General features: G+C 49.5%; 5 protein-coding genes across 5 annotated transcripts; 3 read left to right on the top strand and 2 right to left on the bottom strand.

Annotated features, from left to right (window-relative positions):
* Nucleotides 1-2,036: 2,036 nt before the first annotated feature.
* On the top strand, nucleotides 2,037-10,566 carry FOBCDRAFT_210038 (uncharacterized protein). The gene is made up of 5 exons (XM_059609298.1): nucleotides 2,037-4,915; nucleotides 4,965-5,362; nucleotides 5,408-9,323; nucleotides 9,373-10,268; nucleotides 10,318-10,566. The coding sequence occupies exons 1-5, from the start codon at nucleotides 2,329-2,331 to the stop codon at nucleotides 10,348-10,350; spliced, it is 7,830 nt and encodes a 2,609-aa protein (XP_059463751.1). The 5' UTR covers nucleotides 2,037-2,328; the 3' UTR covers nucleotides 10,351-10,566.
* A 175-nt stretch (nucleotides 10,567-10,741) lies between these two features.
* FOBCDRAFT_266541 (uncharacterized protein) lies at nucleotides 10,742-11,023 on the bottom strand (the record flags this gene model as incomplete). The annotated part of the gene is made up of 2 exons (XM_031180547.2): nucleotides 10,742-10,785; nucleotides 10,837-11,023. The coding sequence occupies 2 exons, from the start codon at nucleotides 11,021-11,023 to the stop codon at nucleotides 10,742-10,744; spliced, it is 231 nt and encodes a 76-aa protein (XP_031041315.2).
* Nucleotides 11,024-11,281: 258 nt separating this feature from the next.
* Nucleotides 11,282-13,039, top strand: FOBCDRAFT_172662 (Dolichyl-diphosphooligosaccharide--protein glycosyltransferase subunit WBP1). Its single transcript, XM_031180546.3, has 4 exons — nucleotides 11,282-11,550; nucleotides 11,604-11,714; nucleotides 11,764-12,461; nucleotides 12,511-13,039. Exons 1-4 carry the CDS (start codon nucleotides 11,409-11,411, stop codon nucleotides 12,934-12,936), a joined length of 1,377 nt encoding a protein of 458 aa, XP_031041314.2. The 5' UTR covers nucleotides 11,282-11,408; the 3' UTR covers nucleotides 12,937-13,039.
* FOBCDRAFT_210032 (uncharacterized protein) lies at nucleotides 13,040-14,257 on the bottom strand. The gene has a single exon (XM_059609297.1). The coding sequence runs from the start codon at nucleotides 13,883-13,885 to the stop codon at nucleotides 13,496-13,498; it is 390 nt and encodes a 129-aa protein (XP_059463750.1). The 5' UTR covers nucleotides 13,886-14,257; the 3' UTR covers nucleotides 13,040-13,495.
* A 150-nt stretch (nucleotides 14,258-14,407) lies between these two features.
* FOBCDRAFT_151002 (Isy1-like splicing factor) lies at nucleotides 14,408-15,467 on the top strand. Its single transcript, XM_031180545.3, has 2 exons — nucleotides 14,408-14,483; nucleotides 14,535-15,467. The coding sequence occupies exons 1-2, from the start codon at nucleotides 14,481-14,483 to the stop codon at nucleotides 15,261-15,263; spliced, it is 732 nt and encodes a 243-aa protein (XP_031041313.1). The 5' UTR covers nucleotides 14,408-14,480; the 3' UTR covers nucleotides 15,264-15,467.
* The last annotated feature ends 1,275 nt before the right edge of the window (nucleotides 15,468-16,742 follow it).

Raw genomic sequence — 16,742 nt, 5'->3', positions numbered from 1 at the left:
AGGCTGACAACCCGGTCGTGTTTGTCCGCCTTGTTTCGAGTCATGGCTCATGGATTGGCTCTCGGTAACGGGAGCGAACACGACATCACTGTACTGAAGGTTAAGAGCAAGATTTGCCTCTTATACTCACTGATTCGCTAACGATTCAACCTTTTCAGCAAACTTCATAAGTTATAAGGTGTCTTTTCCATGATATTCCAGCAGTATTCTGACTTCAACGGAGTATTCGTTCCTCAAGGCTGATCCATTACAGTTACTCAGCCATAAACAGATACAGTTCATCATGGATACGCAAGCTCCCTCACACTGTGCTACCTCAGGCAGATCGAAGTATCCTGCTCGCGCCGAAACCAAGATCCACCCAGACAGGGTGAGCTTCAACAAGTCAGGTACCTTCCACTTTGCGGTGTTTGCAGCCAAAAACAGGTGTCTCTCTACCCAGTGCTAAAACGTAGAATGCGGGGAGCGCCTTGGCTCCGATTGGCCCCCACTGACCTAATCCGCCTGATCCATCGAGTCAGACGACGTCCCTGGCACGTGCCCTGTGTAGCATGCCCATGTCTCAATTCGACTCTCAAGCGCTGTTCGCTCCAAGCCAACGCCAGCAGCGCCTCACCATCCCAGTCCGTTCCCAGGGTTAAAGTGACCTTTTGTCTTGAGAGATTCGATTCCTTGGAAAGACAACACGGCAGAGTAGACGTCATGATTCACTATGCGAAATTGATAAGCTATTTCACGGTATTCATTCATCATCTTACCAGGCACCCAAAACATCCAGGGCTTAACGTTGGCCAGTGCTTTGCTCTCTGTCAATGCACGCCAGGCACCTTGAGCTCCAAGCTCGGGTGAGGTACATACGCATGCGTAGCGCGTCTGCATCTGGTAGCTCTCGGGGAGCTCTCCACTCTCAAGTATCGGTAGCAATTGTTATCTCGCCCGCTCAGATAACGCCATTAAGCAGCACTTGTAGCTCATTCAAGGCGTCGGACGACCGAGCTGCTCAACAAATTGTCTGTTTATCAACTCTTGCCCAGTAGATAAGCTGATGCCTACCTGTTTAAGATAAGGATAAGCGGATCTCGGAACCTCTATGGTTTCAATTGTCCCATGATCGACAAAGTTCCTGATCTATTTATGATGATGATTAGCTAACAGCATAAGTTTTAGTGAATTAAGTTGATGCTTAGGCGAAAGCAACACGGAAGTCAGATACCTTAGATATTAAGTCGGCATTGTTTTATTTAAGTGTCCATGGCTCTATAGCCCGCCTTGCTTATAGATGCATGCACCCTGGAGCTAAGCAGCAAGACCCTGATCTGAGGCCAATGTCGCATTCGAAGCATGTTGCCCAGCCTATCTCAAAAAGTCGGATTCAATGACCGTGAACGTTTGTACAAAGAATTTATGGCTAAGCGGTCTCTTGCCCTAAACTTCCTGATTTTCCTACATCCATCGTGGTCTTGGTTGGACAAGCATTCTTCTACGTAAAATAAGTTGATGCAAAAGCGATCGTCAAAGTGACGCGGAGGGACCATAACTTACAGAAAAGCTACAAGTATACTCCATACATAAGGTAGTTCTGTATCTTAATTTTACTGGAAACAAAAAGAACAGGACGAGTGGTTACACAACTTCATGGCATCTGCATGTCATGCTACGTGTTCGTACAAGCTACCCTGAACCAAATATCGACGTCACCGAGACACGGCGTTTCAAACAAGACAATGTCTCGAGTATCAACATCATTATAAATGCAAAAATCGCGATGAAGGAGCCGATGTAGTTGATCTTCTCCAAAACGCTCCCAATGAAACCCTCCTCCTTATGCAGGTGTGGAGGTTTCCATCAGGTGCACGCGTTCATGTCACTCCAACACCGTGACTCGAGCTTCGTCAGCTCAGACGATCTGCCCAAGAGTACGGAGTAGTAGCACTGACAGTTTGGAGTGAGGGGCTGCCTTCGCCACAGCCAAGCCACACCTCCAAGGCTGACCCCGAGTTACAGTATTGAGCACAGGTAGTCCAGGCTCCAGTCGTGACCGTTTGTTTCGAGACACCTTCGCTAATTTTCAGCTTCAGAGTCTGTTTGACGAGTTCGAGTTCCGATACCTCCCACCATTATTCCTCAGATATCGCCGAGCCCCGTGGTCGTGTTGTGTGCGCTGTCCTTCCCCTGCTAGAGAGCTTCATGCGCCCCGCGCCGGTAGCTCCAACAAGTTCTAAATCTTACTCTTCGATGCCTACGACGACTGATAACGACCTGGACCCTTGAAGGGCTCAGGGGGAAAGGTTACTTCTGGAATGAACCCGTGATTAAACAATCCACACAATGGCCTCAATACCAAGAAGATACCGGTCGTCCACTTCGGCCTCGAACCCTCCGAACAGCAAGTCCTTCGAAATAATAAAGGGCTTGCTCGAAGCTCTGAATCTCGATACGACTTTACACAAGCAAGACGGATACCCTCAAATACCGCCATTGTTACGGAAACTCCGACATATTATACAGCATATTTCTGCGACGCACTCGGCCGTCCTTCAAGATGACTTTCGACATGCCGACGGCTTCCAAACCATCCTTAATCTGCTGCGAGCCTTTTCAGGCTACTACGACCCCGATAAGCGAAGCGATGCGGATATGCTTGCTCTGTTTAAGCTACTAGGAGACTGTCTCAACCTGCTCTCGGGGGCACTGCGCGGACATTCTGGAAACCGACGGTTTTTTCGATATCGAGTCGAGGGAGGCGGCTGGGAGGCTTTAGAACAAGTTATCGCAAGCATAGGACTCGGCGGGGCTGAGCCTGATGCCTGGATAAGTTGCCATGTCTTTGGCAAGCTGCTCGCCTTTTCCCTCGACGACGAAGCACTCGATCTTCTGTGCCAATCCATCGCGAAATCACTACGACCCGACGACGAAAATTCCCCAAAAGAAGACGAGGATGATAGCGCTGAAGAACAATGGGATCTTGTGCTGGCCAAGTCTGCCGAGAATATTACACCTGGTGTGAAGGAGGTTGTCAATGCCAAGACCATAATACGGCATCCTGAAATTCTGAGAGCAGTTGTCAGCTTCTGGATGGCCATTCCCCGAATGAAAGATGGCCTCGCAAATCCTGCCTCTCTACTCGTCCTGGAGACAATTAACAATATTATCGCGGTTTCTATATATAATCGGGCTGCCGTCCATTCGACGGGTGCCTTATCGCAGTTCCTACGGGTCGCCTTTAATGCCGACTCAGCACTTAGCCCGCCTGAGCGAGAAAAGGTTCTGGGGATTTGCAAAATGCTCATGTTTTTGGGTGTGAATGAACCTGCCGATACACAATTCCTTCTATCAAGGCCTGGCTCTGAAGCGTCCGAGTTCTGCTTACAGATGACATCGAAACATTCCGGTCCCCCATTCTTCCAATTCGACCTCTCATTGCACGGCCATTCGTCCCTTGAGTTGTCGAGTCTTGGTCGATCGTTCCCACCGCAGTCTAGTGCAGGTTACACATTTACAGCTTGGATTCGAGTAGACAGCTTCGATCCTACTGCACACACAACAATATTTGGTGTCTTTGATTCCACACAAGCATGTTTTCTGCTGATGTATCTTGAGAGGGATACTCACAACTTTATCCTTCAAACATCTGTTACCTCCAACAAACCCAGTGTCAGGTTCAAGTCTGTTTCGTTCAAGGAAAAGAAGTGGTACCACATTGCTATTGTGCATCGCCGACCAAAGGCATTAGTTACTAGCAAAGCGTCACTCTATGTGAACGGTGAATTCTCAGAACAAATTCGCTGCAACTATCCCCATCTTCCGCCCTTGTCAACTGGTGCACATGATAGCTTTGCCTCATTCAACTCGAACCAGAACAAGACGAACCCAGTGCAGGCGTTTATTGGTACGCCGAAAGACCTCTCGAATCAAATAGGCCCTGGACTTGTGTTCTCGCGCTGGTCACTTGCTTCAGCACATCTGTTTGAAGATGCTTTGAGTGATGACTTTCTGGCAGTTCACTATGGTCTTGGCCCACGGTATCAGGGCAACTTTCAGGATAGCTTGGGAGGCTTTCAAACCTATGAGGCATCAGCCACCTTGGGACTCAGAAACGAGATTGCACATCCTGGGAAGGGCGAGACCTCGGACATTATTAGGGCTGTCCGCGAGAAAGCAGGTTCATTGTTACCAGAATCCAAGATTCTCCTCAGCATCCTTCCTTCAGCCACGTTCCCAGAAAATGTGCAATTTTATGACACAGGGCTATTGAGGTCGCTGCCGCGAAGCTGTGCTCGCAATCTCTTCCGAGCATCAAACCAAGAGGGTGCCCCTCTAGCGATCAACTGTGCCGTGCCAAGTCTTCCGGACTCATTGTTCAGAGTTCAAGGTCTTCTGCAATTCCGAGGCAATCCTATCGTCGCTGTGCCATCGTACCTAGATGAGAACCTGTGGCGGCTTGCTGGTTTCACTCCACTGGCCCTGAAGCTGTTCGAGCGAGCATCATCGATAGAAGAGACAGTGAGAGCCGCGGAAATGTTGTTTTACTGTATTCGCCAGAGCTGGAGGAACAGTGAAGCTATCGAAAAGGACAATGGATACGGCATTTTGGCGATGCTTCTCCGTGTGAAGCTGGGGTACGACCGCAGCAGTGGCGACTCAACTGTTACCCGACTCCAGGTTTCTAACGAGGACCGCGATCGGCTGGCGTTTCAACTACTGAGTCTCATCCTTGGCTTCGTTGGATATAACCATACAGAGCCAATGGAATCCTTCATCATTAACCCCCTTGCTTATCGCATCTTGCTCATTGACCTGGATATCTGGCGAAAGTCGGCGCCTCGAATCCAAGAGCTTTACTATAAACAGTTCGTAACATTCGCAGTTAAGAGCAAGTATCACGAATTTAATAGTCGAAGGCTGATAAGGATGAGTATGTTACACGATGCCTACACTTTGCAAATCGTGCTAATCGTTCCCAGGAATTGTCAAGAGGCTGCTCGATGCCATGAAAGGAGAGGTCGTTTCAGAAGACACGATATCTCACTTTATGGGCGCTTTCGAAGTCCTTGTTGCGTCCAACTTTAGTCAAGAGGTCATGCGATCGCTGTCGCTTTTCATCACATACGCCTTCCACTCACAACCTTCATCTTTACCACGAACTCCACGACCTCTTTCAGCCATATCTAGATCAAGCACTCCAGTTCCACGACGGCGAGGCACACCAACTGATCCCACTGCGGCTGCTATCGCTTCTGGTCTGAAATTCTTGACTAAGAAGCAGCTTGGTGTCAAGGTTCTTAGCATGTACTCGCGCATTCTGTGTGAAAAGGGCAACACAACGCACATCAAGAAGTTTGCTCGGACTGTAACAAATAAGGTGAGAGCGAGTACATCTTGTATTTTTCTTTGCTAATGTTTGTAGTGGCTCCTTTACTTGTTGGCTGAAGACGACCCGGAAGTTGTCGTTCATGGCTGTAAGATCCTGGCTCGTCTTCTGGTCACCCATGGCTCAAACTATACCTCGAAATTCGCCGGAAAGTCGGGAGGCTTCATCATCATGTCAAACAGATTGAAGCGATTCTGGGACATGCCGACTCTATGGCCCATTTGCTTCAGCATCTTGTTTGGCTACGACGTCGCCGAGATCAATTTTGACAGAAACTTTGACTTCTTCAGCTTGCTGGAGACTTTTGGAAAGCGAAAGGTCGTATACCCCGACTCTCTGTCTGTCATCACTGCAATGCTGCAGCACGGTCTGAAAGATGTGATGAGACATCAGGATGATCCAGACTCGCCGGCAACCCATATCGACCCATCTTTTGCGCTTAAGAAGCACGCATCATCCACCGAACTACGCCCGCGAGCAAGCTCCATGAACTTGGCCACTGCCCTTGAGACGCGCTCCAACTTCTCGCGAGACAGTGAACGAGTTGCAAGCTATGCTAGTGTTCTACATACAGTCATTCGCTTCCTTTCGGATCTCCATGCACGTTCAACCGAATTCAGGGACTTTGCTTTGAACTCGGAGTGGGTGAGACTGTTGCTATCAGCACTCTACCCAGTCATCGTTAGTGCCGATGCGGTGACGCCCGAAACCGAGTTGAACTCTGGCGATACGGCTCTGACATTTGAGGGAACTGATGTTATCATTCGTCCAATTAGTGGTAGTGCCTCAAATGCCACGCCTATAGTGCGAACGACAAGCGTGGATCCAGTACCCTCGCCTCAGTCAACACCACCAAAGGGCACACCACTGCGAAGAGCCTCGTCGTTTATCCTACTCACCCAACAAAAGTCACCAGTCGGGCCCAGTCCAGCTCGATTGAACCCAGCGCTGCCTTCATTGAGATCAGTACCAAGCAAGAAGCCTAGTAGCGATATCTTGGATGGACTCTTAGAGCTGGTGGTAAATGTCTTTATGGACCAGCTTCTCGCACGGAAAGATTTCCCAGGGTTCGGCCTGTTTACTAAAGTCCCTCCTGGGTTCCGTGAACACCAAGCGTACTTTGAGTCTTACATATTGAAGCATGTGATTGCTCAATTGACGAATAATGTTCAGCTCAATCAGAAAGCAATCTGCGAGCCTCGTGTACTGACCAACCTTTCTCGGTTCTGCACACATATGTCAGAGGCCATCTTTGAGGGATGGTTCATGAATGGCGCCGAAGCTATGATTGACTTTGTTGGCATGCTTCTCGAATTTCTGCAGCGTCCGGACATCTCGAACCTCAAGAGTGTCCGACTTTGCAGCCAGGCTGTCGCTACAATCCGAAGCTGTTTACTGAGGATCATTCTTCTGAGGTTATCGGATCTTGACAACCAAGAGACCACTTTGGTGGAGGCCAAGCAGTTTATGGACAAGATGGTGTACTGGCAGATGTCAATTCTCGGTTGCTTTACCAGCGAGGACGAGTTCCTTAAACTCTTCTGGTACCAGCTCTACACGAAACTCATTGGCGACAAGATGCCCCTTCGTATTGCGGCAGCTAACTTCTTACGCATTATCTTGGTGCAGAAGCCAGAGGAATCTGCTACGCTGATCCGCTCTTGCATGTCGCCAGACCAAAAGCAGCTTTCGAAGGACTTTCAGAAGTTGACAGGTGTGGATGATGAATCATTCGTTGACTGGGTTGATAAGCACCGCCCATCACTAGATGTCCTCTTCTTTGGCGGCATGTCCAAAACATGGGAAGATTTTGTCAGTTCAGAAAATGTGCGGACTTCAGAGACAGCCAAAGTTCGTCTCGCCAAGCGCAAAGATAAACTCAGATCATTGCATGCGGAGAGCATCAGCACAGAGAAGATTCTCCTCAGTCACGATATTGGTAACAGCGCTTGGATGAAGAGCATCTACAACTCTGAGTACTTCAAGTATCAGCGACTCATGCAGGACCAACAAGATGACCTAGTATTCCTAAGCGCGGCTTACACCAAGATGGAGCGGGATCTTATGAGGCCTGGCGCGGTGTTCAGTGAGGCAGCTATACCCAAGTGGAAGCTTGACCGCACAGAAGGACGAAATCGAATGAGGCTCAGGGTCCTTCCGGATTTTACATTCAGTAAGGATGAGTATCAACCGAAGAGAAAGGCCAGTGAGGTACTGCAGACTCTCCGGATCAATACGTCGGCCAGTCCAGCTCCTTCGATCCAGGCTTCCGCTGTGACGCCAACGAAGCCAAGCGCTGCATCGGCTTTGGATGGCAATACTGAACAGCCTCAATTCACAGAGGAGCCAGAATCCACTGAGCCAGCCGAGCAACCCAGCTCCGGTGTTGCGCCCGAGGATGATTTTGAGCTCGTGGACGACCCTAATGATCCCAACGAAGGAGACGAAGGTTTCGAGGACAAGAACCGCAAAGTTATGCGACGATTGGAGCGTGGAGACCAAGTCCAATCTGCGTACAATATCTCACGCATCATTGGCCTGGAAGCATGTGAAGGAATCCTCATAATAGGCAAGGATGCCCTTTACATAATGGACAACGTGTTCCAGTGTGCCAACGGTGACATCGTCAATGTCTGGCAGGCTCCCCCTGAAGAGCGCGATCCTTTCTCTCAGATTGTCACGGACGCTAAGACTTCTGAGAAGCGACAGAACAATAAGGAGCAGGAATCGAGGCACTGGCGGTGGCAGGACGTTATTAGCATTTCCAAGCGTCGGTTCTTGTTCCGAGACGTTGCGATTGAGGTGTTCTTCACTGACGGTCGAAGCTATCTCTTGACTACGATCAACCCTGTGGTGCGAGATAACCTGTTCGTGAAAATGCTCAACAAGGCACCTCACACAAGCGGCGCAAACACGCTTCCGAACCCTGAAGATGCTTGGCGCCTGGAGTCTCTCAAGGTCTTTGACGAGTCGCCTCAAGGGTTTGGATCCAAGTTTGGCACATTCTTCAACTCATCGCCATGGAACCCTCTCCTTAAGAAATGGCAAAAGGGCGAGATCTCCAACTTCCACTATCTTATGATGGTCAACACTATGGCTGGCAGGACGTTCAACGATTTGACTCAATACCCAGTCTTTCCATGGGTTCTGGCTGATTATACAAGCGAAGACTTGGACCTTGATGACCCCAACACCTTCCGCGATCTGTCAAAGCCAATGGGTGCCCAAACACCGAACAGAGTGGGAGGCTTTGTCGAGAGCTACAATGCGTTGGCAGAGATTGGGGAAATACCATTCCACTATGGCACACACTACTCTTCTGCCATGATTGTCTCATCATACCTGATCCGTCTACCGCCATTCGTCCAATCGTACATACTGCTGCAAGGTGGAAGCTTCGACCACGCCGACCGTCTGTTCCAGTCAATCCCAGAAGCCTGGAAATCAGCATCTTGCAAAAACAAGGCTGATGTGAGAGAACTCATCCCTGAGTTCTACTGTCTGCCAGAATTCCTGACTAATGTCAATGGCTACAACTTTGGCAATCGTGAGAGCAACGGCGTTAAGGTCGACCACGTTGAGCTTCCGCCATGGGCCAAAGGGGATCCTCGAATCTTCATCGCCAAGCATAGAGAGGCGCTTGAAAGTCCGTATGTGAGCGAGAACCTACACCAGTGGATTGATCTGGTATTTGGCTATAAGCAACGAGGTGAAGCTGCTGTGGAAAACCTCAATGTGTTCCATCATCTTTCGTACCGTGGTGCGACAGATTTGGACAGCATCACGGATGCAAAGGAGCGAGCTATTCTAGCCGGTGTGATTCATAACTTTGGACAGACGCCTCATCAAGTGTTCATGAAGTCGCATCCTGCTAGAGAACACGTCAAGAGTCCAGTTAGACGATTAGACACCAGTGTGTTTTCGTTGGGCTGTCTGCCGCACCCACTCCTTGGTAAGGACTGTTTACTTTAAACGTCAGACATCACTAACCGACTGAATAGAAAGCCACGAACGTGTAGCCTCACTCATTCATGCCTCCAAACTCGACCGCTTGCTGTGTGCTTCTCCATTCCGTCTCAACTTCCCACCATACGACAAATTCCTTGAATGGGGATACGCAGACAATAGCATTCGCTTCTTCTTCAGCGACAACCGAAAGGTAATACAAAACCTTGTTCCTCGATCTGGCCACGTCGCTAACTCAACAAAGCCTGCTGGACTCTTTGAGAACCTTCACATCGGCCAGATCTCTTGTGCTTGTTTTGCCGACTCCAAAACCTTGATCACTGCTGGAGAGGATTGTGTTGTCTCGGTTTACGCACTACAGACTCTACCTGGAAAGCCGGTTGAGTTGCTGCCGAGGTCTAGTCTTTTTGGTCACAAGTCGCCTGTCACAACGATTGCAGTCAGCAAAGCGTTCAGCACACTTTTAACTGTTTCTGCAGATGGACAAGCATTCTTGTGGGATCTGAACAGACTGTCGTTCATTCGAAAGCTGCCATTGGTACGACCTGTTGAATGTGCACGTATCAACGACATTTCGGGTGAGATTCTTCTCTGCTCTGGGCCCAACGTGATACTTTACACCCTCAACGGCACACTACTTCTTGAACAGAATGTCTGTTTCGAGCAGGATGACTATATCCACTCATGCGCCTTTTACGAAGGTGCTGGCAACGAGTGGCTTGATAATTACTTGATCTTCACAGGCCACAAGCGCGGCAGAGTCAACGTCTGGCGACGCAGCATCGTGGGCAGCCGATGGACGCTTGAGCTCCTCAGAAAGCTTGACCATGTTGACTATAAGAATGACAAGGGTGCCAACACAGAGGCAGGCATAACGTGCATAAGTCCAATGCCCACATGCGTCTACACAGGTGATGATGATGGTCGAGTTGTAAGTATCTCCCACTTCCCTCATAAATCCTCAAACTAACGGGTTCTAGTACGAATGGAATCTACTGAGCAGGGAGAGATAGAGTTTTTCCCTACCGAATCGGACATCAGTTCGATATGACCACCGGCATAGCCTCGTATGATTAAAGAGAAGGATGATATTCTGTTTCTTGGCTTCTTGCACATCGCTGCGGCGTTTCCTGTTTGATGTTTATACGCATGTTTAGAAAATCAACGACTCGCGCACATCCTCACACACGACACACACATATATAGGTATCGAAATGTAGACAGCCGGTGGATGGATTGATTGTAGAAAAATCGAATTGAAGCGTCAATTGCTGCTGGATCTTCTCGTCCCTTTCTTCCTCTATGATATCCCTTCTCTCCCTCGCATCGGGAAACGCCGTAGTTTGTACAAAGATATGCTCATTCCGAGCCGTGATATTTCCTTCGTCTTTCAATTCGAGATGTTTAGTCGTCGTACCCGGTGAGCTGTTTCCTGGGACCAGAGGGGACTGTGCATGTTAGTCTCGCATTGGGGATTGAGGTCGAGGAGGGGAACGCACTGGGATAGGTGACGGGAACGGGAGGAGCGTCGACATCGCCAAAGTAGTATCGGATCGGAGGAACAATTGGCATGGCGACGGGGCCTGCTGCGCCGATGATGACGGACCAGAAGAGGGCGGGACGCTCGCGGGCTGCCCAGCGGCAGTACTTGAGGGGAGTTTGCCAGAAGAGGGGAGCGGCAGACATGATGGCCTATATCAATTAGCACAGAAACTAACAATAGCGTAGCGGTTGACTGGTCATACTCAATTGACGATGTGGTGTTTGTCGTTCAATCTTGGTGGTGATGATGGTCTCGAGCAATGGTCCAATCGTATCTCCGGAAAAACCAAGCCGCGGGCATCGGATTATTTCCTGTACCCAACTTTACAGAGCTCTAGAGTCGCTACCATAAAAGGACTAGTGCATCCGCAGTTTCACATCCCGTTCCCCCACTGAAGGCTACGTATCCCTAAAACGCCAACGCAAGCTACTACGCCCGTAGGTTCCACTGAGAGCTCTACTCGCAAGCTGTCCAAACTTGCACCAAACATTATAATCCCCCAACTCAAAACCACATTCTCACCACACAATGCGGTCACTCTTGAGTCTCGTGGTCTTTCTCTTCGCGGCGCTGGTTTCGGCCGTAAGCACAACTGGTAATCGATTACTGGTTATTCTCGATACGCCCAAGGACAAGGAGGCGTATACTACGTTTTTCCGCGACTTGTCTGGTATGAAACCCCCCATGAGCAGTGGTGTTGATGGTGAAGCTTACAATTGATAGAACGAGGTTATGATATCACGTATGAGACACCAAAGAGCGATGATTTGACATTGTTCAAGTATGGTGAGAGGAGTTATGATCATCTTGTCTTTCTCCCCACCAAGATCAAGGGTTCGTCATGTCTTGTTCCTTGAGAATACAACTGTACTGACTGGCGCAGGCCTGGGACCCAATTTGACCCCCAATGCCATCGTCGACTTCATCAACGCCGGCGGAAACATCCTCCTGACTATGTCCGCTACCCATAAAGTCCCTGTTACTCTCGTCTCCGTCCTCGATCAACTCGATGTTACCATTCCCGCTGAGCGCAACGGCAAGGTCGTCGACCACTTCACCTATGATGCCGTTTCCGCCGCCGAGACACACGACACCCTCGTTCTCGACGCTCCTCGCAACGTTCGTCCCGGTCTCAAGGATTACTTCGAGATTCCCGGCGCATTCATCTCCGTTCCTCACGCCATTGGCCACACTCTTGGTTCAGGACCTCTTCTTACACCTGTTCTTCGAGCGCCCCCTACCGCTTATAGCTACAACCCCAAGGAGCAGGCTGATACTGTCGAGCCTGATGAGTTGTTCGCTGCTGGAAAGCAACTTGCTCTTGTCTCTGTCTTCCAGGCTCGCAACTCTGCGCGTGTCACTGTCATTGGTGCTGCTGAGATGCTCCAGGACAAGGCTTTTGATACCAAGGTCACTCGACAGGGTGGAAAGGCTATCTTCCCTGCCAACAAGGAGTTTGTCACCAACTTGGCTGGTTGGACATTCCAGGAGCTTGGTGTTCTACGAGTGAACAAGATTGAGCATCACCTCAAGGGTGACAACGAGACCAATCCTGAGCTGTACCGCATCAAGAACGATGTTGTATGTAGAGACCTGCCCTGACATGATTGACCTCACTAACAATTCAAAGACCTACAGCATTTCCGTCTCCGAGTACGCCTGGAACGACTGGCAACCCTTCCACCTCCCTGAGGGCGACCACCTCCAGCTCGAGTTCTCCATGCTGTCCCCTTTCCACCGCATCTCCCTGAAGCCCGTTCACGTCGGTGAGCACGAGACTGTCTACGGCACCGACTTTGTTCTTCCCGACCAGCACGGCATCTTCAACTTCATGGTCAACTACAAGCGACCCTTCCTGACTAACCTTGAGGAGAAGCGAACTGTCAGCGTTCGACACATGGCTCACGACGAGTACCCCCGAAGTTACGTGATCAACGGCGCTTGGCCCGGTTTGACTGGCATCTCAGCTACCATTGTTGGATTCCTGTCGTTCTGCATCGTGTGGATGTACAGTCAGCCTGTCAAGTCAGCCGCTGGCGCTAAGAAGACGCAATAGAGGATGGAACAATGTACGAGTATTTTTTGCTGCAACGTCACGACAAGAGTTCGTGGATCTGTTGTATTGTAGAGTGGGACCAAAAGTGAAATATAGAATGCGCATTTGTTTTCCTACAGCTATTGAAGTGTTTGCGACTATGTATGTGACTTGAGATACGAAGATGTGATGGCTCCCTCAGATTAGCTCTCTTGGGTTCTCACTGACAACTCGCGGCAGTGGACAAGTAAATGCCCTGCAAACATTCTAGATGATGCCCGCCGCTGTTGTCTGCAAATTTGGCTTTTTGGTCGATTGATCATCACCGGGCAGCAAATTCGTATCTCAAAGCATTCCTCCATCCCATACGGCACCTCACGAAGGCCAAGCCTGCTCCGATTGAAAACTATATCATGCGAATCACGAGTGTCTCTGTATTCCCAGCAAACACCTCCATGAGAGGGTTCGCAAAGGAAGAGAACAACTTCACGCAAAGGGAAATTATCGTCACTGCGGCTACTCTAGGCACTTGCGAAGAATACATGAATGAAAAATGAAAAGGAAAAACCTCGAGGTCTGCTCAGATCTCTGTTCTTGAGTGAGGTACATGTTCGCAACACAAGTCAGTTTCCCCGAAGGGCATACCGAGCAAGTGAAGTGAATCGCCAACTTTGGTGTGTGAAACAGTTGTCATCACCACAGACCAGCCCCCAGGGGAAACCAAGTACAGGACGAGAGGAAATGCAAAATACGCCGAACGCCTTGAACTCCAACTCCAACGCCCGCAAGAAAAACAACCCCAAAAAGACCCCCTCCCAGGCCAAATGGCCCGGGACCAAAAAACAAGACGAAAAAGCAAAGACAAAGGAAACAAAAAGCAGACCCAATCCAGACCTGGTCGAATGACCACAAAAAAGCGCGAAATCAAGAGCAGGAAGACAAATGTGGAAATGCAAGTTAGTACATACATACCGAGTCACTTGACTAGGAGAGGGCGAGGGTGAGGGCGAGTGGGGAGGAGGGAGGTGAAGTGCGAAAAGAAAGGAAAGACAAAACAAGAGTCACAATGTGGAAAGAAAGAAGCTGTCGAGTCAAGCAGTAAGTGTCGAAAGCAACAAGTGTATAGCAAGGCAAACCAAATCGCAAGTCGGAATGCGAAAGGTTGCTGAAGAAAGAGAAGAAAAGGCTGGAGCAACTGGGAGAGAAGCCCTCTATTTATACCCGTTAAGAGTGAGGAGTTATTGCGCATTCGGTGCGTGAGGGTTTACGCTGAAATTGAGCGTTGGGTGTGGTGTTGACGGCTGTCGACAGCTGCCAGCAGCTGTCAAGATATCCAAAATCGTTGCTGAGGTTCAAGTCGCGCTGCGCTGCGCGTTGGAGTAAGGCAAGGCTGTGGGGACGTGCGCAAGCTTGACCTGTGGCGCTGTGGCACAAGCGGGGATTTGGAGCAAGGCTGGTGTGGCTGCGAAAACTTCCGCCGTTGCTGGGTCGCGATCGCCAACTCAGCTTCTACAATTACGTTGCTATTCTCATCTCAATCCCTTTGGCGCCGCGCATCCGTCAAAATGGTAAGTCCCTACCTCGCTTTTGCTGTTAGTAGCTTCAGCTAATGATTCCAGGCACGTAACTCGGAAAAGGCACAGTCTATGCTGTTTCGCTTCCGCGAAGCTCAAGCAGCAGACCTAGGCATCATCGACGCCGGCCGCACACGTCGCCCCAAGCTCATCACCGAAGTCTCAGCCATTCCCGCCTGCGAAAAATGGCGTGGACAAGTCCTCAAAGAAATCTCGCGCAAGATGTCACGTATCCAAGATCCTATCCTCAGCGACTACCAGATCCGCGATCTCAACGACGAAATCAACAAGCTCATGCGCGAGAAGCACATGTGGGAGATTCAGATACGTAATCTCGGGGGACCGAACTACATGCGCGGCGGGGGCAAGATCTACGATGAGCAAGGACGCGAAATACCCGGTAGTGGGAAAGGCTACAAATATTTTGGTAGAGCGAGGGAACTGCCGGGTGTGAAGGAGTTGTTTGAGGCAGCGAAGAACCAAGGTGATGAGAAGCCGCTTGAGGAGAGGCATGATATGAGGAGGAATGTTGACGCGGCGTATTATGGTTATGCGCCTGATGAGGAGGATGAGGAGATGTTGGCGTATGAGGCGGAGAAGGAGAGGCAGGCGGTTGAGCATTTGCTCAAGACGGGGAGTAAGGATGTGCCGGAGGGGTGGGAGCCGCTGCCAGGGGATAGTGGTGATGGGATTACGTGGGATTTACCGACGTTGGAGGAGGTGCAGGAGGAGTTGATCGATCGGAGGAGAAGGAGGCTCTTGGAGCAGTTGTGATGTGTGGTTCGGAGGTCTCCGTGTATCATCGGAGAGGTTTATGGGGACGGGAAGTTGTATTGTATTGTTGGTTGTTGGATCAGTTGAGGCTAGGTGATGGTTCACATTCACGGCGTTTAGGACGGTCACTTATTTACAGGCGTATGGGTTTATCATGATACTTGCCAAAAAGAATATCTTTCTCAATCGTGCATTCTCACCCCTCTCTAAGCGACATCACCGAACCCCAACTGAAGCTATGCCCCGAAGCTGTGGATAAGCGGTCATACCGAGCTGTCAGTTATAGCTGTCACCCGGATATCACAGATTCCGGGTATAACACGGACGAATTATACATCCACCAAACAAAAACAGCTTGAGTTACAGTGTGCATGAACCGTCAAGGGTGTTTTAGACCCGTCAACACTACCTGTTTCGTTTCATACACCAATGAACTCTAATAATATGTCATCCACAATTCAAGCGAGATATATTCACAGTTTTCGTTTGAATAGGAAATGGATTTTGTGAAGAGTGACGATCTTTATTGGTGACCCCCCTGATACCCCTGTTGTGAAAAGAGACCCCTGAAGGTCCTGAAGCTGACGGTGAAGCGCCACGCAGGTGAGTGCGCAGATGACGACTTTAGATCCTTTTTGTCTAGGGTCATTTGGCGTGACGAAGGTGACGAGCATGGCAGTGGATGGATGGTTATCTGATTAAAAAATTGGCATTCCAAGTTTATCTGAATTATTCAATGAAGCGAAATCTTTAAATTGATCCATAGAATTCGCATTGCATGGATGAGACGGGGGTGTGTGACGCTGTTTCATTTCGTACCAAAGTGATCGACAGTCTTGTCTTGTCTTGTCGCTCCTTGCCTTGTCAAACAGCGCCTCTCCTCTTGTCTCGGGAATCTTCATGTGCTTCTCGTATCTCACTCCCAATACTCTTTGCTCAGTCATACCACTCCTTTCAGCCTTGCCTGTGCCTCTCGTGTAACACTGGCGATCGAAGAAGATCAATTCTCTGTGTAGTACAATCTTTGATGATCAAACCATTCTCTGATGTAAATCACTAGTTCTTTTCTATTCTTGGCTCTCCCCTTTTCTCGTCCATTCACAATTCGAAAAAGTGACCCCGCGGCTGAAGGGCGCCAAAAACGCCCAGAGAAGAAGAAAAAAACGTCGAGCCCCTGAGCTTGTACCTGCAGCGCCCTGACTAGCACCCTACCCGTCTAAATCCTCTGCATCCACTCTAGTGATGAAAAGAGTAACGCTAGGCCCCTATTACGATTCAATCACTTGCAGAGAATTGATCAAGCTAATGATCAGCAACAGAATTCTTTTCCTCAAATATATGCTTATTCTTTTCAATTTCTCTGGTTCTACACAGTCTGTTCAAAGCAGTGTCTAAAATTGGATATTCTTCAGTTAGTGGCTGTCTTGTTAAATTAACCCACTCTGGTCCCTTTGCGCCTCGTGCCCCCCCTGGGCTTTT

This window comes from Fusarium oxysporum, chromosome I (genome assembly GCF_013085055.1).
Source record: "Fusarium oxysporum Fo47 chromosome I, complete sequence".
In the NCBI taxonomy this organism is placed as follows: domain Eukaryota; kingdom Fungi; phylum Ascomycota; class Sordariomycetes; order Hypocreales; family Nectriaceae; genus Fusarium; species Fusarium oxysporum.
The sequence above is the reverse complement of the archived record's forward strand: the minus strand, read 5'-3'. Positions and strand labels throughout refer to the sequence as shown.